Source organism: Schistocerca piceifrons, chromosome 10 (genome assembly GCF_021461385.2).
Source record: "Schistocerca piceifrons isolate TAMUIC-IGC-003096 chromosome 10, iqSchPice1.1, whole genome shotgun sequence".
Lineage (NCBI taxonomy): Eukaryota > Metazoa > Arthropoda > Insecta > Orthoptera > Acrididae > Schistocerca > Schistocerca piceifrons.
In genome coordinates, this window is record NC_060147.1 from 30,637,514 (window position 1) to 30,664,208 (window position 26,695).

General features: G+C 44.6%; 1 protein-coding gene across 1 annotated transcript in view; it reads left to right on the top strand.

Moving 5' to 3' along the window:
* LOC124718655 (zinc finger protein 1) overlaps positions 1-26,695 on the top strand; it is a 215,363-nt gene that overhangs the window by 143,853 nt on the left and 44,815 nt on the right. The window contains exon 4 of the mRNA XM_047244283.1: positions 22,764-22,904. Within this exon, the coding sequence (XP_047100239.1) occupies positions 22,764-22,904 (141 nt within the window). The remainder of the gene's footprint in view (positions 1-22,763; positions 22,905-26,695) is intronic.

Sequence of the window (26,695 nt, forward strand, 5' to 3'; positions counted from 1 at the left end):
TAGAACTACTTAAGTCTAACTAACCTAAGGACATCACACACATCCATGCCTGAGGCAGGATACGAACCTGCGACCTTAGCAGTCGCGCGGTACCGGACTGAAGCGCTGAGAACCGCTCGTCCACCACAGCCGGCTTTGTAATTGTATTCCCTAAGTATTGAACTTACAGTCTTCGGATTTCTGTGACTTGTGGGGTAAACGAAATTTAGCTGATTTCTTTTAGTACTCATGTAAATAACTTCACACTTTTCTTTATTCAGGTCACTTTTCGCACCATACATATATCGTACCTGAATCATATTGCAATTCATTTTGGTCATCTGATGACTTCACAAGACGATAAATGACAACATCATGTGCAAACAATCTAAGAGGGTTACTCAGATTGTCTCCTATGTCGTTAATCAGGAACAATAGAGGGCCTATAACACTTCCTTGGGGAACGCCGGATATTACTTCTGTTTTATTCGATCACTTTCCGTCTATTAGTACGAGCAATTTTGGACGTCAGATACATCGCTCCGTTTCCGCTTAATAACAACGGCTGCACTGTTTTCGCTTTTCCGGAAACTCTTTATTATCCCCTCCACTGCTAGTACTGCCACTGAGTGGTCGAAGTGACGTCGAAAGTAGGCAGCGGTCACATTTATGTGACGGGACCGTGCAGTTTTACAGTCCTGTGTAATATTGTGTGAGTTGTACCGAGGCTCGGCCGACGCAGACACACGTGGTAGATGCGAGATGGCAGGCAGCTGACACGGCAGATAGAAAAACAGACGGAGACGGCGACGCCTCGCGACCGGTGATGAAAGCGACTAAGCGGCGCAGCAAAAAAACCGAGGAGGAAAGGTTAAGGAAAAAGGAGCGGAGCGGGCTAATGACGGGGCTGCGTGACGCAATGGGCGCCCAGTGTCGCGTTGCGTGCGAACCTAGCCGCTAGCCCGCCGCACATCGCTGCCGTTAAATGTCCGCGAGCGGCTGGCGTGCGCGAGCTTCCGCCGGTCGCCGCTAGATGGCACGAGCTGTCCACTTCACACTTTTGCTCCAGAACTGGACTTTCTTTTCTGTGGATCCAATTCTGGAAAAGTGTCGCGTATGTCTACATTTATATCTATACTCTGCAAACCAGTTTAGAGCGAATGGCAAAGGTTACTTCCAATTATATCAAGTTCTAGAGTTTCTTCTCGCATGGATGATAACTACATAAAGGGTTTTATATGCATTGTAAGAATCCCGCAGTTACCACGGGACTATAAGTAACACCGCCACACCTTCACCTGGCCGTGTTAGGCATGATACCGAAACAAGACTGTCACCGTTTGAAAGAAGACTGTCACCGCTCTTTTCCCTCCTTATCCTTCTTCTTCCTCTTCTTTATTTGATGGTGTGTGAACTATGTTACTTGTTTGACACTTGTGTCTTTTAATAAGGTTGGCAACCCCCTTTTGCTTTGTGTTTTAACTTGACGTCACCGTTTTATCGCCTGTTTTTGTTGTTTTCTTCCGGTTTTTTTTTTTTTAATTAAAGGCTGTAGAGTAGCGTACTAAGCTGCTGCCAGTCCGCCCCCTTCAAGGGGAACTGAAAATCAATAAAGGAAAAAAATGACACAGTTGGGAACGCTTCAATGCTGTATGTAAATATTGTCATACGTGTCTATTGCTCTCTGCGCTGATTGGGCGAAAGGAAACGCGTCTGTTGCTGGGACGATACATTGGATACCCAACTCACGGTCCAGGACAAGTATCAACATGCCACAGATAACTGCGCGACTATGTCGATCGTCTGAGGCCGGTACTGAGGGCTTGCGCAATACATGAAGAGCGCAAAGTTTTGAAAATTAGAGCAGAGCTCTAACTGTACATCACTGTCCGGGAAATCCCGGGTCTTTTCGATCGCCCTGCAATCTGATGACTTCTGTTGTTACTACACCGCGACGAATCATGGCGTTTTTATGTGCTGTGGATTCCCATAATATTAGGTTGGTGGGCAAGTTTGTAGCTTTTTGTTTTGTTACTGCGGTTGCTACGAATTTATTTATCGATTGCCATTTCTTTAATCAGTAGTTCACTGTCGCTATTTGAGTTGACATACCGTCATTTTGAGATTGTGAGTGGAGCCGTGGCGCTAGAAAATGGAGTGCCAAGTGGTGAAATCGGAACATGTCCGACACTTTATTCTGTTTGAGCGCCGGCCGAAGTGGCCGCGCGGTTCTGGCGCTGCAGTCTGGAACCGCGAGACCGCTACGGTCGCAGGTTCGAATCCTGCCTCGGGCATGGACGTGTGGTGTCCTTACGTTAGTTAGGTTTAACTAGTTCTAAGTTCTAGGGGACTAATGACCTCAGCAGTTGAGTCCCATAGTGCTCAGAGCCATTTGAACCATCTGTTTGAGCACAGTAAATGGAATACAGCAGTGGAGACAGCCAGAAACATTTGCGCCGCGTATGGGAATAATGCCATTGGACAGACCACGACAAGAAAATGTTTTTCCTCCTTTTATAGAGGATCGTTTTGGTAAAAGAGACTTTTCCACCTTCAGGAATGCCTTCGGAGTTTGATGAAGACTGATTAAACGCAATGATACACGTCAGTGTATTCGAGAACTAGGAAATGTGATGAATTGTGATCATTACACCATCGTGCGACATTTGCAAGCACTGGAGAAGACCCAAAACAACAAAAATCGACATACAAAGCAGCAACTCCCCGAACAAAGTCCTGCTCGCATCCACAAAAGAATCCAAGAACAACGACCAGGAAGACTACGTGCAGTGCCAAGAAATGTCGAAAATTATTATTCTCGTCAAATAATTCTGTGTTCTTCATTGCGGAAACAATTTTTATTAAAACATCTGTATCTACGGGTATTTTCGTTCTTCTTGATGCATAGAGTAGACTTTTTGTCTGTAAAACGTAAATACGTTTAGCTTTCAGGTATTTCGTCTCTCTTCTAGGAGTACAGTAGTAGAAAAAATACCAGGATATTGCGCAATGTCTTCAGTGATTCACGACAACAAAGCGAACAGCAGAACAAAATCCCTTACCGTAACAGGAGTGAACTCTGCCAGAACAGGTTAAAGGGATGACGCCACAGAGGCCTGTTTCTGCACATGTGTAGTGTGCAGCATACTTCGACCTGCACACTCCGAACGATCTATAGAACACTGACGTCAGTTGGTCACAGTTATTCAGTCAGTCACAGTCGTTCAGTCACAGTCGTTCAGTCACTACGTCGTTCGGTCACTACGTCGTTCGGTCACTACGTCGTTCGGTCACTACGTCGTTCGGTCACTACGTCGTTCAGTCACTACGTCGTTCAGCCACTACGTCGTTCAGCCACTACGTCGTTCAGTCACTACGTCGTTCAGCCACTACGTCGTTCAGTCACTCAGTTCTTCAGTAACGTTTAAGCCACTCATTCACAGTTGTTCAGTTGCTCAGTCACTGTTATTCAGTTAATCACAGTTGTTCAGTTGCTCAGTCACAGCTATTCAGTTAATCACAGTTGTTCAGTTGCTCAGTCACAGCTATTCAGTTACTCACTGACAGTTATTTGATCATTGAGCCATAGTCATCCAAGTCAGTCAGTCACTCAGTTCAGTAGTTGGAGGAAGGCTGTGGCATACCATCTCTAAGAGGAGCAATTACAGTACAGCACCAAGCTTTCGGCTGATGACAACTCTCACATGTCGTACTGTGTGATCTCTAAGAAGCGTCCAGCATCCTCTTCCCAGACTTCCGGGCGCGTGGACCGCGGCGACTAAACGGCGGAAGCGGCAGCGGCGGGGACCTGTGGCGTGTGGCGACAGACTGCCGCCACATCCGCGCATCTCACAGCAACCGCGATGGCGTCTTCTCACCTCACAGCGGCGCCATCTTTCTAGAAGCTGTACGGCTGCTAAGCGCAGTAGACCGGTATCAAAATACTGCCAGCGCTCACTGTTCGATAGTTGCTATGAGGCACCTAACACGTGCAGATCCTGTAGTTCCATGTTACTTATACACTATGTGCTCAAAAGTATCCGGACACACCCAAAAACATACTTTCGTCATACTAGGTGCATTGTGCTGCCACCTATTGCCAGGTACTCCGTATCACCTACCTTAGTAGTCATTAGACATCGTGAGAAAGCAGAATAGCCGGCCGCTGGTGGCCGAGCGGTTCTAGGCGCTTCAGTCTGGAACTGCACGACCGCTACGGTCGCAGGTTCGAATCCTGCCTCGGGCATGGTTGTGTGTGATGTCCTTAGGATAGTTAGGTTTAAGTAGTTCTAAGTTCTAGGGGACTGATGACCTCAGATGTTAAGTCCCATAGTGCTCAGAACCATTTTTTGAAGAAAGCAGAATAGGGCGCTCCGCGGAACTCACGGGCTTCGAATGTGATCAGGTGATTGGGTGTCACTTGTGTCATACGTCTGTACGCGAGGTTTCCACACTCCTAAACATCCCTAGGTCCACTGTTTCTGGTGTGATAGTGAAGTGGAGAAGAGGGTCGTAATTTGTAATAGACAGACATCTATCCAAACCGTCACACGGGAATTCCAAACTGCATCAGGATCCACTGAAAGTACTATGACAGGCGGGAAGTGAGAGAACTTGGATTTGATGGTCGAGCGGCTGTTCATAAGCCACACATCACGCCGGTAAATGTCAGACGACGCTTCGCTTGATGTAAGGAGCGATGTGCTGCATTTGTTATTGTTCGCCATAGCTACACCCTGCCATCGGATCGTCACATTGTGTACCATGATTCGTCACTCCACACAACCTTTTTTCCACTGTTCAATTGTCCATTTTCTTTCTCGGCCAAATTCGTTTGGAAAAAAATGCAGATTTTGTTCTAGGACATCAAGGAATACTTCCACTTCAGCCCCTATAGTTTCATGAAGTTCCGTTGGTTGCGACGCATCACGTAGCCTTCAAAATGGCGTCGGTAACGGAGGTGCGATCCAAGCAGAGAGCTGTCATTGAGTTTCTCTCTGAACCGTAGAGAACGAGACTGCCCTCAGTAGCTACGAAAAGTGTACCGTGGCTCCATGTATTGCCACCCCAGAACAGCACTCCACCACCATTTTGTTGCACATGTGGGACAGAGCATTAAAGGCGTTCGATATCACCAAACTGACACCAAATACGTTGTATGCGATTATCACGGTACAAACAGATCAGGGCTTCGTCAGTAAACGACACTCGACACCGCCGGCCGGAGTGGCCGAGCGGTTCTAGGCGCTACAGTCTGGAACCGCGCGACCGCTGCGGTCGCAGGTTCGAATCCTGCCTCGGGCATGGATGTGTGTGATGTCCTTAGGTTAGTTAGGTTTAAGTAGTTCTAAGTTCTAGGGGACTGATGACCACAGACGTTAAGTCCCATAGTGCTCAGAGCCATTTATTTGACACCAGACTGAGGCGCCCATTCCGCATGGTTTGTTGCCCTTCTATGTTGTGTTGTATGACGCGATGGTCGTCGGGAATGGTCTCCTAACACTTTAATGCTATACACGACGTTCCGTAGCGTCTTCGACTGCCGAATTCAGTTCTGGAGTACGCAGTCAACGGTTCCTTTCACTCAAAAGGCGTAGCTATCGATCATCATGCGCATCTATCGAACGTGGACGACCTATATGATGTAATATAATAGTTGTGAGAAATGTTTCACGAAATTTCGGCGATACCTTTTTCTTACGTTCTGTGTAACAATGCGGATGCATATCGGACGCTTGAGATTCGAAGCGGTGTACTCTCGAATCTGAGAGCAGTGTCTTACCAGTGCTAGTTTTGGGAAACGTAAGAGTAAGGATATTGCAACCGAAGTGCTGCGAACACCCCCGGCTCGCTTCGGCGCGCCTGGCAGACGAAGTCCCTCTGTTCGGGATTCGGACCCCGCTCCGTTCATTCCAATGCCGTGAGCACCGCACCCCTCCACACAGTCTTTTTTGGGCTCATCAGTCTACTGACTGGTTTGTTGCGGCCCGCCACGAATTCCTTTCCTCTTCTAACCTCCTATCATCCTGTCCCTTCTCCTTATCAGTGTTTTCCACATATTCCTTTCCTCTCCGATTCTGCGTAGTACCTCCTCATTCCTTACCTTATCAGTCCACCTAATTTTCAACATTCGTCTATAGCACCACATCTCAAATGCTTCGATTCTCTTCTGTTCCGGTTTTCCCACAGACCATGTTTCACTACCATACAATGCTGTACTCCAGACGTACATCCTCAGAAATTTCTTCCTCAAATTAAGGCCGGTATTTGATATTAGTAGACTTCTCTTGGCCAGAAATGCCTTTTTTGCCATAGCGAGTCTGCTTTCGATGTCCTCCTTGCTCCGTCCGTCATTGGTTATTTTACTGCCTAGGTAGCAGAATTCCTTAACTTCATTGACTTCGTGACCATCAATCCTGATGTTAAGTTTCTCGCTGTTCTCATTTCTACTACTTCTCATTACCTTCGTCTTTCTCCGATTTACTCTCAAACCATACTGTGTACTCATTAGGCTGTTCATTCCGTTGAGCAGATCATTTAATTCTTCTTCACTTTCACTCAGGATAGCAATGTGATCAGCGAATCGTATCATTGATATCCTTTCACCTTGTATTTTAATTCCACTCCTGAACCTTTCTTTTATTTCCATCATTGCTTCCTCGACGTACAGATTGAAGAGTAGGGGCGAAAGGCTACAGCCTTGTCTTACACCCTTCTTAATACGAGCACTTCGTTCTTGATCGTCCACTTTTATTATATAGATATAATTCTAATTTCGTTCTAGACGGCTGCAGACATGTCCGAAAGATCAGACACCATATCCATGTAAATATATACTTCTGTCAATACCGGCCATGACCTCCTTCTTCTGTGCGGATGCACACATATACCCCGAACTCTTACGGGACTTGGTAAGAATGTCTTCCACGAGTAAATACGGTGTTGGGATGGGACACTACGAATGTAGTGTGTGGACATACAAGGTGATAATTTGGGTCTCGCAGGAGGCGTGCGGGTGATATTCCTTGCAGTCGCGCTATAATTTGTTGCCCCTGGTGGCTCAGATGGATAGAGCGTCTGCCATGTAAGCACGAACCGAACGAGGTGGCGCAGTGGTTTGCACACTGGACTCGCATTCGGGAGGACGATGGTTCAATCCCGCGTCCGGCCATGCTGATTTAGGTTTTCCGTGATTTCCCTAAATCGCTCCAGGCAAATGCCGGGATGGTTCCTTTGAAAGGGCACGGCCGACTTCCTTCCCCATCCTTCCCTAATCCGATGAGACCGATGACCTCGCTGTCTGGCCTCCTTCCCAAAAACAACGCCAATGTAAGCACGAGATCCCGGGTTCGATTCCAGGTCGGGGCACACATTTTCACCTGCCCCCGTTTATATAAATCAACGCCCGTGAGCCGACGACGGTATTAATATAATTCTAATTTCGTTATACGATTTTAGTTCCCAACATGACCTTTCAGCTGAAACAGATTCCATGTCCGCACCATACGATTCCCGTGCGCAAGCCGAGCAACTTCCCCTGTTGACAAGCCTACTGCGCGTAACATGATGATGCCGCGCCGGTCTTTCGTCACGTGAGTCATGATCATTCTACTGTTCCACAGACGTCTCTAACGGATCCCTACTGGAACTGATATACTGTAATCCACTCGAATCCGCCATTCTACCCGTGAGTACCGCTCATGGCAGTTTTGTGCGTGTTTACAAATAACACCAGGGTCACCTTCTGATCAGTACATGAACCATTACAATAGCAACACACCTGAACGACGTATCGGGGTAATGCAAAACTTTTCTTGATGTGTGTGTTATTTTTTCGCTGAGCTTACTTACATCACGCATCAGATGAATCCGCAATTGCGAATAATGACTTCCATCAGCTGTAGAATGGAATTACGACAGTGAAAATTTGTGACCTGCCGGGACTCGAACCCGGATTCCTCGCTTATCGCGGGCGGTCGCCTTACCATTTGGCTATCCGTGCGCGACTCAGGGCCACACACAAACTTTTATAACCAAATGGTAAGGCAACCGATCCCGATAAGCGAGGAATCCGGGTTCGAGTCCCGGCAGGTCACAAATTTTCACTGTCGTAATTCCATTCTACAGCTGATGGAAGTCATTAGTCGCAGTTGCAGATTCATCTGATGCGTTTCGTGACAGCTGCGGTCGCCGCAGTGCCTTGTCATCAGAAAAACGCAGGCACTGAAATATCGCTTACTTCCATTATTCTTGTCCTTCGATCATATTTGTTTAAAGGATCATTACTTCATAAAAATCTAGCTTGATAGTAGGAGCCAGACAGGCAGAAGATCGCAAACAGTGGTTTCTCTATCTCGTAATTGGCGTGCTGAGAGAACATGAATGTACACTACCGGCCATTAAAATTGCTACACCACGAAGATGATGTGCTACAGACGCGAAATTTAACCGACAGGAAGGAGATGCTGTGATATGCAAATGATTAGCTTTTCAGAGCATTCACACAAGGTTGGCGCCGGTGGCGACACCTACAACGTGCTGACATGAGGAAAGTTTTCAACCGATTTCTCATACACAAACAGCAGTTGACCGGCGTTGCCTGGTGAAACGTTGGTGTGGTGCCTCGTGTAAGGAGGAGAAATGCGTACCATCACGTTTCCGACTTTGATAAAGGTCGTATTGTAACCTATCGCGATTGCGGTTTATCGTATCGCGACATTGCTGCTCCAATGACTGTTAGCAGAATATGGAATCGATGGGTTCAGGAGGGAAAAACGGAACGCCGTGCTGGATCCCAACGGCCTTGTATCACTAGCACTCGAGATTTATCCGCATGGCTGTAACGGATCGTGCAGCCACGTCTCGATCCCTGAGTCAACAGATAGGGACGTTTGCAAGACAACCACCATCTGCACGAATAATTCGACGACGTTTGCAGCAGCATAGCTATCAGCTCGGAGACCGTGGCTGCGGTTACCCTTGACGCTGCATCACAGACAGGAGCCCCTGAGATGGTGTACTCAACGACGAACTTGAATGCACGAATGACAAAACGTCATTTTTTTCGGATGAATCCAGTTTCTGTTTACAGGATCATGATGGTCGCATCCGTGTTTCGCGACATCGCGGTGAACGCACATTGGAAGCGTGTATTCGTCATCGCCATACTGGCGTATTACCCGGCGTGATGGTATGGGGTGCCATTGGTGACACGTCTCGGTCACTTCTTGTTCGCATTAACGGCACTTTGGACAGTGGATGTTACATTTCAGATGTGTTACGACCTGTGGCTCTACCCTTCATTCGATCCCTGCGAAACCCTACATTTCAGCAGGATAATGCATGTTGCAGGTCCTGTACAGGGCTTTCTGGATACAGAAAATGTTTGACTGCTGCCCTGGCCAGCAAATTCTCCAGATCTCTCACCAATTGAAAACGTCTGATCAATGGTGGCCGAGCAACTGGCTCGTCACATACGCCAGTCACTACTCTTGATGAACTGTGGTATCGTGTTGAAGCTGCATGGGCAGCTGTACCTGTACACGCCATCCAAACTCTGTTTGATTCAATGCCCAGGCGTATCGAGGCCATTATAACGGCCCGAGGTGGTTGTTCTGGGTACTGATTCCTCAGGATCTGTGCACCCAAATTGCGTGAAAATCGCATGCCAGTTCTAGTATAATATATTTGTCCAATGAATACCGGTTTATCATCTGCATTTGTTCTTGGTGTAGCAATTTTAATGGCCAGCAATGAACTAACGTGCTCTTCTCGGAATGCTCTCGTGGACAGGGCGTACCAATGCCCTAACGGTGGGCGCTCGTTCTCGTCTGGTTGCAGTGCTGTGAGGTAGCGTAATACCTAGGTCGGTTGCCCGCTATCTGCGGGCCTGTCCCGTTAGCTCTTTCCGCTCCGGAAGACGGAGCTGTCGTTTTGCAAGATGAGTGCCGGCCAAAGGTTTGTCCTTCTCGGAGGGGAGGTTGCGCAGCGGCGTTGGGCAACGTCGGATCTGCCTGCGTCGCCGCAGACCACCTCGTGTTCCTGGCGTCCGGTCCAGAAGCCAGCATCTGCGTCCTGTCCGCGTCACTAAGTGCCCAGGCGTCGCTGCGAAACTCCGCTGCTCTTCCAGCACAATTAAAGTCTCGAGTATTGCGCTCGCTTTTGAGACTCAAAATGGTTCAGATGGCTCTGAGCACTATGGGACTCAACTGCTGAGGTCATTAGTCCCCTAGAACTTAGAACTAGTTAAACCTAACTAACCTAAGGACATCACAAACATCCATGCCCGAGGTAGGATTCGAACCTGCGACCGTAGCGGTCTTGCGGTTCCAGACTGCAGCGCCTTTAACCGCACGGCCACTTCGGCCGGCTTTGAGACTCATATTTCTTTCAATTCCACGGGGCACAATGTTAGGTCCTTTCTTTTATAAATTACTACCTGACCCGGCGAACTCTGTTCCGCCTTAAAGCCAATAAATAATCAGATTTTGGATGTTAAGTTCAATTTTTTATTAGGTTCAAAATGGCTCTGAGCACTATGGGACGAGTACTTCTCGACCCATCATATACCACATGTGGTCAATTGGAGCCAAGTCCAGAAATCGTGCTGGCCAGGGACGTTGGTGCACGTCTAGCAGAGTACGTTGAGTTTCACGGGCAGTGTGTGGGCGAGCATTATCCTGTTGGAACCACACATCACCTTCCTGTTCAAATGGCTCTAAGCACTATGGAACTTAACTTCTGAGATCATCAGTCCCCTAGAACATAGAACTACTTAAACCTAACTAACCTAACGACATCACACACATCCATGCCCGAGGCAGGATTCGAACCTGCGACCGTAGCAGTCCCGCGGTTCCAGACTGTAGCACCTAGAACCGCTCGGCCACCACGGCCGGCTATTTATTAGGAAATACAAATAAAAAAATTAAGTATTTTAATGATTCTTTGTTTTTTGGTGCATAGCTTCCACTCTTCAATTAAGTACCTTGTGATACACGAAATTAATTTTATTATCAGGCGCAAGAACAAACAACGCAGATGGTCTTCCGACCCGTGAACATGCCACATATATTGGCCACGTGAAAACATCCTCCTTACATTACAGCTTTGTCTAGAAATATTAGATCGTCTTGGTCGCGGCATTGTTAAAGATGATTCAAAGAAAATACAAATTATTTCTTTAGATTTTTAATTAATGATATGTACTGATACTTGACCATAGACGTTTAGCTTTCATTTGCGTTTTGTTATTCCATGCCAGATGCGTTTTTGTTATACCACGTTTTATAGCGGTCGAACGGGATAAAAAGTATCTTATGTCCGTCTCCTGGTTTTAAGCTACCTCTCCACCAATTTTCAGCCAAATCGGTCCAGCCGTTCATGAGTTATATATAGTCTAACTAACACGACTTTCTTTTATATATATATATATATATATATATATAGGGTGTCCCAGCTATCTTGTCCACCCAAAATACCTCTGGAACAATAACAGCTATTGGAAAACGACTTTCACCGGTATCAATGTAGGGCTGGGGCCCATGAATGTACATATTTGGAAACATTCTAAATCGAAAGCATGTGTGTTTTTTAACACAAACTTATGTTTTTTTAAACGGACCTCCTATATTTTTTCTTCAGCAGTCCATAGCATGACAAAGCACATACACAATGGCGTTGATTGCATCGCAATATTCCCATTACATCCCGAGATATTGAGACGCGAAGTTGACGCTTGAAACATCCGACATGCGCTGCTAGCGCACGTCCTGAGGCTCAGACGTGAACCCCATGCTGCCCGTAATCGCAGCAGGATGGCAGCAGACCGTATTATTCGTTTCGGACCTCTTGATAAGTATGGAAGTGTGATTACGCATGTCAATCACATCGCGATTACGGGCAGCATGGGGTTCACGCCTGAGCCTCAGGACGTGCGCTAGCAGCGCATGTCGGGTGTTTCAAGCGTCAACTTCGCGTCTCAATATCTCGGGATGTAATGGGAATACTGCGATGCAATCAACGCCATTGTGTATGTGCTTTGTCATGCTATGGATTACTGAAGAAAAAATATAGGTCCATTTTAAAAAAACATAAGTTTGTGTTAAAAAACAAATATGCTTTCGTTTTAGAATGTTTCCAAATATGTACAATCATGGGCCCGAGCCCTACATTGATACCTGTGAAAGTCGTTTACCAATAGCTGTTATTGTTCCAGAGATATTTTGGGTGGACAAGATAGCTGGGACACCCTGTATACATATAATATAGTGTAGAAAGTTAAATAACAAACAATAACTCTCTGGAATGCCGTATTTTCTTCTACCATGCTCGCATTCGATGGCTGTACTTCTTTTGGTTCCATATGGGTGTTAGATCCTTTCTCTTTCTTGTCCATATTAAGGGACTATATTACTGTGACAAATCACTGTAGAAAGGTTAATTACAAACATTAACTTGCTGCACTGCAGTAATTTCTTCTTTGGTGTATATATGCAGACTTTGGCGATGAATGAAAATTTGTACCGAGTTCGAGATTTGAACCTCGGTCCGTTTGCTCACTAGGCAGATGTGCTAACCACTACCACTCTGGCACAGTGCCTTCGCACAAGTGCACGAACTACCTTGGCACAGAATGAGGTTTGCACTCTGCAGCGGAGTGTGCGCTGATGTGAAACTTCCTGGCAGATTAAAACTGTGTGCCCGACCGAGACTCGAACTCGGGAGCTTTGCCTTTCGCCGGCAAGTGCTCTACAATCTGAGGTACCCAAGCACGACTCACGCAACGTCCTCACAGCCTTACTTCCGCCAGTACCTCGTCTCCTACTTTCCAAACTTCACAGAAGCTCTCCTGCGAACCTTGCAGAACTAGCACTCCTTAACGCACTTCCCTCCTCAATCCAAATTCCCATTCACACCTCCTCAGCCCTCTTGATATTTCTCCTTAACTCGAATTTCTTCCACTTATAGCACTTAGCAGCCCTATCAGTAAAACAAATCAGTAACAGCTTGCACTGTACGTGCTTGAGCATTGTCTTGGAAAATGATGGTCAGGTCCTGCAGAAAGTGTCATCACTTCTGTCTCTAAGCTGGTCGTAGGTTGTGTTCCAAAAATGAACAGCATAGAAACAGAAGTGATAACACTTTCTGCAGGACCTGACCATCATTTTCCAAGACAATGCTCAAGCACGTACAGTGCAAGCTGTTACTGATTTGTCTGACTGATTGGGCTGCTAAGTGCTATACCGCCTACTGCACTCACCTGAATTAAATCCTCGTAAGCTCAACTTGATTTCTAAACTGAAGGAAACACTTAACGGCATTCGCTTCAGAACTGCTACAAATTCGTCGGGCAATAGACCGCGCCGCTCGAACTGTCAACACAACTGGCACTGCTAAGAGTATCCTACGACTTCCACATCGCTGGCAACGGGTTATACACAATGCCACAATGCTAGTGACTACTTTGAAGGTCAGTAACACTTTTAACACGTATCTATTTTGTACGAGCTGTAAATAAATAGTTGCCACTATTAAAGTTCCAACCCTCGTATATTCCTGGTGACATCGCCTTGATCCTCACGAGCGGAGCAGGTAATTATTGTGTGATTAGATGTGTGGGTGGTGACTAAGGGCGTTAGAACTGATGCCAGCAAAGCGTGCTGCTTTCGGCAAACATGCACAATGTCAGAATATGGCACATTTTGTACATTACATGGCGTACGACTGAAAAAAAATGTCGACTTTGTTACAAAACTGCAAAGAGGGTAGGTTTCTCTACTAAGAGTCTTGCAATATTTAATGCGGAATTTTGACAGCCAAAACATAGCAGCCACAAAAGTAGCATCAAAATATGTATCATGAAGCCTGTGTAAGTAGGAGACAAGTATGTAAGAGGTGACTAAAAAGTGGTATTATCAGCCACATTCGGATTTCATAGAACTTGGAAACGAAATCACTGGAAGACACCAAAATGAGTGGGAGAACAACGAAGGGTGTCCCAAGAGGAACGTGATCTGTATTCGGGCATATGACAGGAACGATTATTCGAAGCAAACAAGTCTAGTAAACAAGGCCTCTAAAATGCATACTTTATGAGCTATGAGCACATGAGCACATGTTCGTCTTCGGTACTATGAAAAAAATGTCTGCTGTTGCAAACTCTTTGTTTTTCATATTTTGGGAGGAGGTAGTATGGACCAAAACAAGAAAAAATTGTCTAGTAAACATGGGCTCTGAAATGCATACCTGAAGAGCTATGTGCATTTGTTCTGCGGAAGAGTTGTCTTTTAGAGCAGGGAAGATGAAGTAGTGCTCATTGCTCTTAAGGCCTGCATTTTAGAGTTCATGTTTATCAGACTTTTTTGCTTCGAATGATCATCCCTGATATATCTCTGAATAGTTTCCATTCCTCCTGAGACACCCTGTACAATGATATGGCGATGGTGATAATATGGTTGCGATTATAGGAGAATGAGCATAGGTGTAGTAGTGCTGGTGGTGTTATGATGTTGTTGTTGTTGGTTGTAGTGGTGGTGGTGGTGGTGGTGGTGGTGGTGGTGGTTGGATGGAGATTTCGATGATAACCTTGGGAGGATAACTTCTATAATAGGATATTGATGATCAGTCGGACACCGAATGTGAAAAAATTTGTAGACATAGGCAATAATTCGCGAAAATCGCTGTAATTGTGTCATGGAGTGAGTGATACAGTAATGTCTGCAGTCGAACATTCCTTCTGTGTAGGCCTATCTTCTATCCTCACAGTTGTTGCGTTAGCCGCACAGTTTCCTTTCCTCGCCGAATTACTTCGAAAAACCTCGCGATTGTCAGCAAAACAACCGCCTCCGCGAACTGTAGTGAGGTGTTTAGAAGTAGGCTAGGTGCGGCAGAGCCTCCATGTTCGCTACTCGCGAAAGGAGGAGTCAGACACGAGAGATGTTCCCAGAAGTGTCGGGACGGCGGATATCCAAAAGCAGCTTTTGCGGCCGCGCACGTGCGTCATCTCATCCTGAAAGCGAGTGTGCTAAACCAACACCAGAACAGTCGCCATCTCCGTATTAATAGACTACTACACAGCCAGGTACGCGAATTACAACATCTCTAACATTTATCGCTCTATCTGGAACCCCCTTATTTGACTTGCTAATACGTCATACTGATTGTTATCGGTATGCGATTTCGTCACGTGTTTACAAGAGTTGCCAACTGATTTCCTAACCTATATTAGTCCAAACCAATGTTGCACCCAGTCATTCCTTTTTCCTTTCCTTTCCTTTCCTTCCCTATTCTTTCCCCTTTTTCACTTTTTTTTGTTCCTTCCCTCTTTTTCTCCCTTCCCTCTTTTTCTCCCTTTCCCTTTACCGATTTACATCCTCCTTTATCGCTTTTCTGTCTTTCTCCCTTCCCATCTACTCTTTTTTTCTTTATCTTCTCTCCTTTTTTCTTTCTTGTCAATCCCTTTTCTCCTCTACCCTTTCCTTCTTCACGTGTTTTCTTGTTTCGCCGTTTTTCTCCTTTCTGTTCTTCCCTTTTGCCGTTCTCCTTTCTCCTCTTTCGTTTTCTCCTTTCTCCTCTTCCATTTCCTCCTTTCTCCTCCTTGGTTTTCTCCTTTCTCCTCTTTGGTTTTCTCCTTTCTCCTCTTTGGTTTTCTCCTTTCTCCTCTTTCGTTTTCTCCTTTCTCCTCTTTCGTTTTCTCCTTTCTCCTCTTTCGTTTTCTCCTTTCTCCTCTTTCGTTTTCTCCTTTCTCCTCTTTCGTTTCCTCCTTTCTCCTCTTTCGTTTCCTCCTTTCTCCTCTTTCGTTTCCTCCTTTCTCCTCTTTCGTTTCCTCCTTTCTCCTCTTTCGTTTTCTCCTTTCTCCTCTTTGGTTTCCTCCTTTCTCATCTTTCGTTTCCTCCTTTCTCATCTTTCGTTTCCTCCTTTCTCCTCTTTCGTTTCCTCCTTTCTCCTCTTTCGTTTCCTCCTTTCTCCTCTTTCGTTTCCTCCTTTCTCCTCTTTCATCTCCTCCTTTCTCCTCTTTCGTTTCCTCCTTTCTCCTCTTTCGTTTCCTCCTTTCTCCTCTTTCGTTTCCTCCTTTCTCCTCTTTGGTTTTTGTCCATTATCCTTTTTGCTTCTTCTACTCTCTTCTCTCTATATTTTCTCTTTTCTCCTCTTTGCTTTATTTCCTTTCTTCTCTTTACATTTTGCCCTCGCTACACTCTGCTTTTTCCCCTTTCTCCTCCTTAGATTTTGTCCTTTCTCCTCCTTACTTTCTACCCTTTCTCCTCCTTACTTTCTACCCTTTCTCCTCCTCACTTGCTACCCTTTCTCCTCCCTACTTTTTGTCCTTTCCCCTCTCTACTTTTTGTCCTTTCCCCTCTCTACTTTTTGTCTTTTCCCCTCTCTAGTTTTTTCCTTTCCCCTCTCTACTTTTTGTCTTTTCCCCTCTCTAGTTTTTTCCTTTCCCCTCTCTACTTTTTGTCTTTTCCCCTCTCTAGTTTTTTCCTTTCCCCTCTCTACTTTTTGTCCCTTTCACCTCTCTACCCTTCTCTATTTTTTGTCCCTTTCACCTCTCTACCCCTCTCTACTTTTTGTCCCTTCCCCTCTCTACTTTTTGTCCCTTCCCCTCTCTACTTTTTGTCCCTTCCCCTCTCTACTTTTTGTCCCTTCCCCTCTCTACTTTTTGTCCCTTCCCCTTTCTACTTTCCGTCCTTCCTCCTCTCTACTTTTTGTCCCTTCCCCTTTCTACTTTCCGTCCTTCCTCCTCTCTACTTTTTGTCCCTTCCCCTTTCTACTTTCCGTCCTTCCTCCTCTCTACTTTTTGTCCCTTCCCCTCTCTACTTTCTGTCCTTTCCCCTCTCTACTTTCTGTCCTTTCCCCTCTCTACTTTCTGTCCTCTCCCCTCTCTACTTTCTGTCCTTTCCCCTCTCTACTTCTGTCCTTTTCCCCTCTACTTTCTGTCCTTTTCCCCTCTACTTTCTGTCCTTTTCCCTCTCTACTTTCTGTCCTTTCCCCTCCCTACTTCCTGTCCTTTCCCCTCCCTACTTTCTGTCATTTCCCCTCCCTACTTTCTGTCCTTTCCCCTCCCTACTTTCTGTCCTTTCCCCTCCCTACTTTCTGTCCTTTCCCCTCTCTACTTTCTGTCCATTCATCTCTTTACTTTTTGTTCTTTGATGTTTGCTTCCTTTACTTTCTTTAGTCTTCAGATAAAGCATACTAAGAATGGCAGTGAACTAATACACCTGGTACAAGAAGTACATTGCAGGCGAATAAGTGAATGTCAGTGATGTAATGAGAACCGAACTGAAGATTGCTAATTTGAATTCTGGTGGTCAGATAAAATTGCACAGGACATAACAGAGTATAGTTGCTGAATGGCTTCCTGTTCACCAGTCTCTTGATAATTAAGTTAAACTACATTCCAGATTCATTACAAAGTAAAGGTCATCAACCCTGCCAATGGTGACATTCTGTCGAAGGGGGTTTTGAACAGAAGACTGCTTAGTGTTGTTCGGAAGCAGTAGGCTATATAAAAATGCTAGACTTCACACTTTTCCAATCTTTGTAATCAGGTTATATGAAATTTGTCTACAAATCGCAGTCCCTCCATTTCATACGGATAAAATCGACTCTGTGTCACAGTGGCTTATACCATTACTAAATGGAGTACGTCGTTTATGATAACATTATTATCATAGAGAAATCGCAGCAAGTGCGATAGCAGCATGCATAGGAGTGTCTTCTGGGAGAAGCGATGCTCAAATCTCATTGTGGTCATCGAGATTTTCGTTTTGCATTGTTTCTGCATATCGCTCGAGAGCGTTTCTTCAGCAGAGACAAGGCAGATTTCTTTCTATATCTTGGTCCCGTACAAGTGACAGTCTGTCTCTGATCTTCAGCTGCTGTGGACCAGAGGGAGTTGAACTGGGATGAAGGATTAAGGCTCTGGATATTGAGCTGCGGGCAGTTCGTGTTGACTCCCCGTAGCCACACGGTGTTGACTCTTGCCCTCGTGCCTATCTTTGTCAACGTGTTCGGTAAATTAACGGGCGGGCTCCACGGGGGGAGGAAAATACGTCGTAATCTCGTGTTTGGTCGCGTCCTCCGGATGTGTGCTGACGTCTCTCTGTACGTGGGTGGTTGGCTGTCGAAGCTGGAGCGCTCTGGCGCTTAGCAGCGCAGCCAGCCGAGGTGCCGCAGTGGCTGGTGCGCGCGAGGGCGCCGGTTCGAACCCCCTCGCTCCCAACCCAGAAGACGGACGCGGGATGTTTCCTTTGAAATAGAAATGGTTCAAATGGCACTGAGCACTCCTAATGTTCATTCTCTGAACTTCGGTGGAACGCGCATTACCTCAGCGCTTTCGTATCTTCGCTGCATATAAAGGTTCCGCCGTTCACGGCTTCAATGAGTTATCGGCGAGAGTGGCTTAGCTCTTCTCACCTGATGGACCACGGAAATATTCTGCGCAGATGACAGTTTGATCCGGCTGAAGGCCTGACAACAATTTTTTCAGAACTTTGTAATCATTTGCAACATTGTTGTTGTTGTGGTCTTCAGTCCTGAGACTGGTTTGATGCAGCTCTACATGCTACTCTATCCTGTGCAAGCTTCTTCATCTCCCAGTATGTACGGCAGCCTACATCCTTCTGAATCTGCTTAGTGTATTCATCTCTTGGTCTCCCTCTACGATTTTTACCCTCCACGCTGCCATCCAATACTAAATTGGTGATCCCTCGATGTCTCGGAACATGTCCTACCAACCGATTCCTTCTTCTAGTCAAGTTGTGCCACAAGCTCCTCTTCTCCCCAATTCTTTTCAATACCTCCTCCTTAGTTATGTGATCTACCCATCTAAACTTCAGGATTCTTCTCTAGCACCACATTTCGAAAGCTTCTATTGTCTTCTTGTCTAAACTATTTATCGTCCACGTTTCACTTCCATACATGGCTGCACTCCATACAAATACTTTCAGAAACGACTTCCTGACACTTAAATCCTTACTCGATGTTAACAAATTTCTCTTCTTCAGAAACGATTTCCTTGCCATTCCCAGTCTACATTTTATATCCTCTCTACTTCGACCATCGTCAGTTATTTTGCTCCCCAAATAGCAAAACTCCTTTACTGCTTTAAGTGTCTCATTTCCTAATCTAATTCCCTCAACATCACCCGACTTAATTCGACTACATTCCATTATCCTCATTTTGCTTTTGTTGATGTTCATCTTATACCCTGCTTTCAAGACACTGTCCATTCCGTTCAACTGCTCTTCCAAGTCCTTTGCTGTCTCTGACAGAATTGCAATGTCATCGGCGAACCTCAAAGATTTTATTTCTTCTGCATGGATTTTAATACTTACTCCGAACTTTTTTTCGTTTCCTTTACTGCTTGCTTAATATACAGATTGAATAGTAAATTGTAAATAGCCTTTCGCCCCCTGTATTTGACCCCTGCCACCATCAGAATTTGAAAAAGAGTATTCCAGTCAACATTGTCAAAAGCTCTCTCTAAGTCTACAAATGCTAGAAATGTAGGTTTGCGTTTCCTTAATCTTATTTGCAACATGTAATAAGTTAAAAATTAAAAACGACCCTGTTGTGTAAAAATAGTTAATAGATCTAAAGGTAGTCATAAACAAATGTACTTTGCATTAAGGTTGCTTCATATCCAGTTCCCCTCTCCCCGTCAGTCCTGTTCGCTTTTCCCTTGCCTCCCCCTTACTCCTTCTTCACCACCTCTACCTGTTCCATTTCCTAATGGTACTGTTCGTAAGTCTCCATATGGCCTCCAATTTAACGCGTTATGCTCAGTATATGCGACGCAGGGAGGGGGGGTGGTGGTGAGGGGAAGTAGATGTTTGCTTCACTTTTCTTTGAATGTCCGCTATCGTTATTTCAGCAGTAGCCATTCAACTCTTCTCTTGCAGCATCTTCCATTGCAGTTTGATGGGCATTTCGATAATGCTCTCTTTTACAAGTAACTATACGGACTAATCACCAAACTCTCTCTCTCTCTCTCTCTCTCTCTCTCTCTCTCTCTCTCTCTCCCTCCCTCCCTCTCCCTCTCTCTCTCTCTCTCTCCCCCTCCCTCCCTCCCCTCCCCTCCCTCCCCCTGGATGTAGCAACTGGAAGAACAAATAATTTGTGTGCTTTCTTTGAAGCACTACGGAGTTACAGATAGAGACTTCTAGGGCAGGCGGTAGGCCTACGTGTCTCTCAAGATGAGGCGTATGGTCGCTTACGTAAATGCAATCATATGGTGTGAGAGAACAGTGCCGTGCGGGAAGGGAACCTTTAGACTCCATCGGCGGTACCTACAGAGACGTGGACGGGCAAACAGAGCCACTCACCGTGTTGGCCCTTTCGGGAAACGAAAATGTTTGCTCTTCTTATCGTGAGGCATGCCCCAAGCGCAGGAATACTTCAGCGGGGCTGAAACCGCGTGTGCTACATTCGTGGCTAGTCAGCCGGACGAGTTGGACACCCTTGCAGGTTGTAGCGGCTGTTTTTTAGTCAAGTGGAGGCGACCGGTGAAGAGCGGCGCGAAGGCGGCAGGCGAAAGGGTTGCTCTCTTGATCGCTCATTGAAGTTCTTTCGCGACGTCGTCGAAGCGGGAGGATACACACACGACCACGTGGAGAGTCGACACTCCCATGTGTTTAGCTCCAAGAGAAACACTTCTGCGACTCGTTTTAGAACTTCCGAGTTAGCGCCGACGCGTGGTTACTCATGTACCGTCCGGTTCCTTTTCTCGAGAGCATACTTACGACATTACAGGTACGTTCTTACAATTAGCCTTCTCCACGATTTCTTACTGCCATTGCAGTACGAAATTTCGTGAGATACGCGTAACCCGATATTCTTAAGAATCTCAAAAATCCTTCAAAGACTTCATATTATTTCTTCCAAACACAGCTGCAGAATTCGTTTATAGTCGTTATTGGACACAGTATGCCAATCCTCGAGGGAGACGTTTCGTTCAACATACGCCACCTGTGAAGCATAAGAACGATTCTAAACGAATTCTGTAATTGTGTAACCGAATACTATGAATTCATGAAAAAATTAGTTACGTAAACGAAAAGTCATTTCTTACGCTTTGTTACAAAGGTCACTGCTGGGATCCTTCCCCTGAATACGGCACGGTCGATTTACTATCCCATCCATAATATCTCCAATGACTTCTCCCAGCAACGATGCGTGTAATCTAAATCTGCCTTCCATCCCTTACTCATTCTTTCCTTAATCCGTTTTATTAACACCAAAATACTATTTATGATCATATTATTGGTTATTACGATAATACAAAATATTCTGTTGTCGCTATTGCTGTGTCCGTTTTGTAAGATCTGAAAACGATTTGTTTTATTTTATCCTCTACGAAGTGATCGATGAAGGGCTGCAACTGTAAGAATAACGATCTTTTTGTTATTTTACAACAACTACCGTTGCCCATCAAGGTTTGCTTTATTCTTGGCACAGTGAGTTTCGAGAATTAATTTGCACTGTAATGTGCGTGTACTAAAACATTTTTAACCGTGATGTTTGCGGTATCCGAGATGATGCATTATTCTGAAGACTTTATTCGTAACATGGTCCGCAGCTCGTGGTCTTGCGGTAGCGTTCTCGCTTCCCGCGCACGGAGTCCCGGGTTTGATTCCCGGTGGGGTCAGGGATTTTCTCTGCCTCGAGATGATTGAGTGTTGTGTGTAATTTCATCATCATTGACTCGCAAGTCGCCGAAGGACTTGCAATTTCGGCGGCCGTACACCCGGCCAACAATGCCGTACGATCATTTCATTTCATCCTAATGTGAACACGTGCAGTTTTTTAGTTACTGATGTATGCTTTGCCGTTACTTATAGGGAAAGGTACATCAATAATTAGAAGATTACGCGTGGAACTGCAGTTGACAATATGTGATGTTCACCTTACTGGCAGGAGTGGAACACCCAGTAACTTATCTCTAAACAGATCTGTTTTAGGCTTTAATATTTTTACGATACGTGACGTGAAGAAGAGTAAAAGTTTCCTAGGTAACTAGCTACTCCCACCTTTTTTTTCCTTTTTTTCATTTTTAATATATACGGCTTATTCCCACTCATAGATGAGGCTTATCACGCAGAATGTTATTTTTTTCTATTTTCTCCCTTAATACGGACCATAATGGGAGCATGCTGATTTCACCTGTTTCTAACTTTTCTGCGATTTTTCCCCCGTCCTTCATTCTTGCGCAATGTTTCTTTCTCGTTTCATCATTCTCCTTGCTCCAGAGATTCTGCCTTATTTCTGAAAACTTTTTAGATTCTTGTAATACAGTCTTCAACGCTCCACGCCTATCTTCTAGCAGAATACCGACTTAACTTTTGTCACGACACGCCAAACGCCGACGGAAACTGGATTCATGTATTCTTCCGTACTCTGTAGTCCATGAAAAATATTTTTGGTTCCTAAAACCCCGTATTTGTCCAATTTTAGTTCCCTAAACAGCAAGCTCCATTTGTTCGATTCAGTTTTGACCAGTTCTTTCAAGAAACCCATGTAACGTAATTGCTCTTTGGGTTGTGTAAATATTTCAACATTTGTATGTCTTTCACTTTTGCGTCGCCTTTCCTGCATCGTTCGACCCTAATATTTTGCTCGGTAAAATTTATGACATAATTTCAATATGTCTCGTGGTCACCTGCTTGTTCAAGGTATGGCATTCCGCTGCGTAAAGTACCTCTTATTGACAAGTGTTGCTTTGATTATGAATGTGTACGCCCGTGCAGTGAAGTGACGTGTGTTCCCTTGCTTTGTGCCCGCAGTCGTGCAAGATCTGCAACAAGACGTTCGCGAACGTGTACCGGCTGCAGCGGCACATGATCAGCCACGACGAGAGCGCAGTGCTGCGCAAGTTCAAGTGCCCCGAGTGTGACAAGGCCTTCAAGTTCAAGCACCACCTCAAGGTACGTCTCACCTTCGCTACGCTCCAACCATCCCCCTGCTGGGAAACTCAACAGTCCTTGTTCTTGGGTGCACAGCTGCATCACACAGGGTGGGCCAAAACTCACTACCCACCGTAACCTAATTGAACACAAAACAAACAAGTGGAATTCTTAAGTAATTGAACACTTATTGAAGTTGCAGGATTATTTATAACATTATATCTCGATTTTTCCATTTTTTTATACATTTCGTCAGACGACCTGGGTCACTAACAAGGGAACCTCCCCATCAAACCCCCCTCAGATTTAGTTATAAGTTGCCACAGTGGATAGACCTTGAAAAACTGAACACAGATCAATCGAGAAAACAGGAAGAAGTTGTGTGGAACTATGAAAAAAATGAGAAAAATGTACAAACTGAGTAGTGCATGCGCAAGATAGGCAACATCAAGGATAGTCAGAACTCGGGAGCGCCGTGGTCCCGTGGTTAGCGTGAGCAGCTGCGGGGTGAGAGGTCCTTGGGTCCAGTCTTCCTTCGAGCAAAAAGTTTAATTTTTTATTTTCAGACAATTATCAAAGTTCAAGCACTCACACATAATCAACTTCGCTCTCCAAAATTCCAGGACATGTTCAGATTTGCTTGGACATATGCAGGATTTCCCGGTCTACACACGGAAAAATTTGAAAATGTTAAGAACACAGGGAAAAGTGTGCGACTGTCAGACTTTTGGATTCATGTGTTGCAGTTTATGTGACAAACTCTCATGTTTTCATCATTTTTTGGGAGTAATTATCACATCCACAAGAAAACCTAAATCGGGCAACGTAGAAGAATCTTTTTACCCATTCGCCAAGTGTACAAGTTAGGTGGGTCGACAACATATTCCTGTCATGTGACGCACATGCCGTCACCAGTGTCGTATAGAATATATCAGACGCGTTTTCCTGGGGAGGAATCGGTTGACCTATGACGTTGCGATCAAATGTTTTCGGTTCCCATTGGAGAGGCACGTCCTTTCGTCTACTAATCGCACGGTTTTGCGGTTTGGTCGCAAAACACAGACACTAAACTTATTACAGTGAACAGAGACGTCAATGAACGAATCGACACATCATAACTTTGCGAAAATAAAGAAAAATTATTTGCTCTAGGGGAGATTTGAACTAACGACCTCTCGTTCCGCAGCTGCTCACGCTAACCGCGGGACCACGGCGCTCCTGAGCTCACGCTGTCCTTGATGTTGTATGTCTTCACGTGGACTACTCAGTTTGTATATTTTGCTTATTTTTTTATAGTTCCACACAACTTCTTCCTGTTTTCTCGATTGATCTGTGTTCAGTTTTTCAAGGCCTATCCACTGTGCCGACTTATAACTAAATCTGAGGAGGGTGCGATGGGGAGGTTCCCTTGTAAGTATACTTTTTTACACAGTGGTTAATTAGAATCAGTATCTTCAAATATAATATAAAAAATATGTATATATAATATAAATATAATATAATATAAAATATTGAAATCCATGGAGAAGAAATAAAAACTTTGAGGTTTGCCGATGACTTTGTAATTCTGTCAGAGACAGCAAAGGACTTGGAAGAGCAGTTGAACGGAATGGACAGTGTCTTGAAAGGAGGATATAAGATGAACATCAACAAAAGCAAAACGAGGATAATGGAATGCAGTCGAATTAAGTCGGGTGATGCTGAGGGAATTAGATTAGGAAATGAGACGCTTGAAGTAGTAAAGGAGTTTTGCTATTTGGTGAGCAAAATAACTGATGATGGTCGAAGTAGAGAGGATATAAAATGTAGACTGGCAATGGCAAGGAAATCGTTTCTGAAGAAGAGAAATTTGTTAACATCGAGTATAGATTTAAGTGTCAGGAAGTCGTTTCTGGAAGTATTTGTATGGAGTGTTGGCATCTATGGAAGTGAAACGTGGACGATAAATATTTTAGAAAAGAAGAGAATAGAAGCTTTCGAAATGTGGTGCTACAGAAGAATGCTGAAGATTAGATGGGTATATCACGTAAGTAATGAGGAGGTATTGAATAGAATTGGGGAGAAGAGGAGCTTGTAGCACAACTTGACTAGAAGAAGGGATCGGTTGATAGATCACATTCTGAGGCATCAGGGGATCACCAATTTAGTATTGGAGGGCAGCGTGGAGGGTAAAAAATCGTAGAGGGGGACCAAGAGATGAATACACTAAGCAGATTCAGAAGAATGTAGGCTGCAGTAGGTACTGGGAGATGAAGCAGCTTGCACAGGATAGAGTAGCACGGAGAGCTGCATCAAACCAGTCTCAGGACTGAAGACCACAACAACAACAACAACAACATTTTGAAAAGCGTTATAAATAGCTAATTTCAACCCCTTAATTGTTCACTGTTTTATAGCATACAATTTGTCTTTAGCATAACCTCAAAAGAAGAAATCCATTGCTGTAAGGTCAGGCGGTGTGGCTGACATTTCTGTTGCCTCTCGCCGTGAAATGGCTTTCACACCAAAAACCTCATCAGCAGATTATAATCAGTGATGAACAATGTCAGAGATGCCTCACTTTGGCACGGAAAGGGGTGAATTACGCTGTCACAAAAATCTTTGGTCATTTACCAAATAACATTCAAAGTCTGACAGATGGACAGCCAACATTTAAAAGCAAATTAAAAGAATTTCTGAATGACAAGTACTTCTACTCAATAGATGAATTTTTAGATATGAAGTAGTAGCTGTAAAAAAATTTCAATTATTTTCTCTAAAGTAAACTTATGTTAAAGTGACACGTTCCACATCATTACGAACTGTCGTATTCGTGATCTATGGAAAAAGTATTTATGTATGTAATAGTAGTGCACTATAGCGCTGCATCTATAATTTATCAAACAAACATGATTAACTGAATATTTTCGATGAGTTACGATGGGATGTGACTTTTTGCCCACCCCATATTTGAAACTTTTTTTATGCAGCTTCTAAGTTTAAGAGTTTAGCTACAGGACCTTACTGTTCTAGTTCTTTTCATAATAACTTTTTACATCAGATACAAACACGGCCGAGGGCATTATCATCAAAGCATACTTAAATCCAAAATATTGCAGAAAATATCTCATAAACGAAGTCATAACCACACCAGATGCACGTCCACGTCATCGCAAGGAGGGGAGAGTGTACAGACACTGTTGTGTAAGTGGGATTTAGAAGCCGATGAAACTGAACGAAAGTCCTATGTACAGTGAATCGCCAGATAATCCGGAAAGTGAGAATAAGACTCTCATTCTGACGGTTCCGTACAAACTTAATTACATGTGTGAATAGCTCGTCAATGGGTTTTGATGAGTGACTTTGCATGTGTCAAAACATGTAACGTAAATGGCCGTATATTTTGAATTCATTGACTTAAATTTTTTTGCACCTCCAAGGGACTCTAGATCTGACTATTTGCATTAATTTCCACGAGAAAAAGGACTCTTAACACACAGCCGGACAACAAATTTAAAAAAAGCTCTTTTTGTGTGATATAATTAAAATTAATAATTTGCAGTTTTTTTCTTTGCTTGTGCTGCTAAGCCTTGATTCTTACTAATTTCGTATGGTATCTTCCCTATAATGTGTTTGTCATTCACATTTCATCACTCGTTCAGTCCAACAGCAAATGTCACATTCAGTTTAATTTCATGATCACAACGTCTATACAAAAGACAATAATTTTCACTTCTTTACCTCCTTGTTCAGGGTTCTGAGTGTGCTCTGCTGCGCCGGCCACTGTGGCCGAGCGGTTCTAAGGGATTCAGTCTGGAACCGCGCTGCTGCTA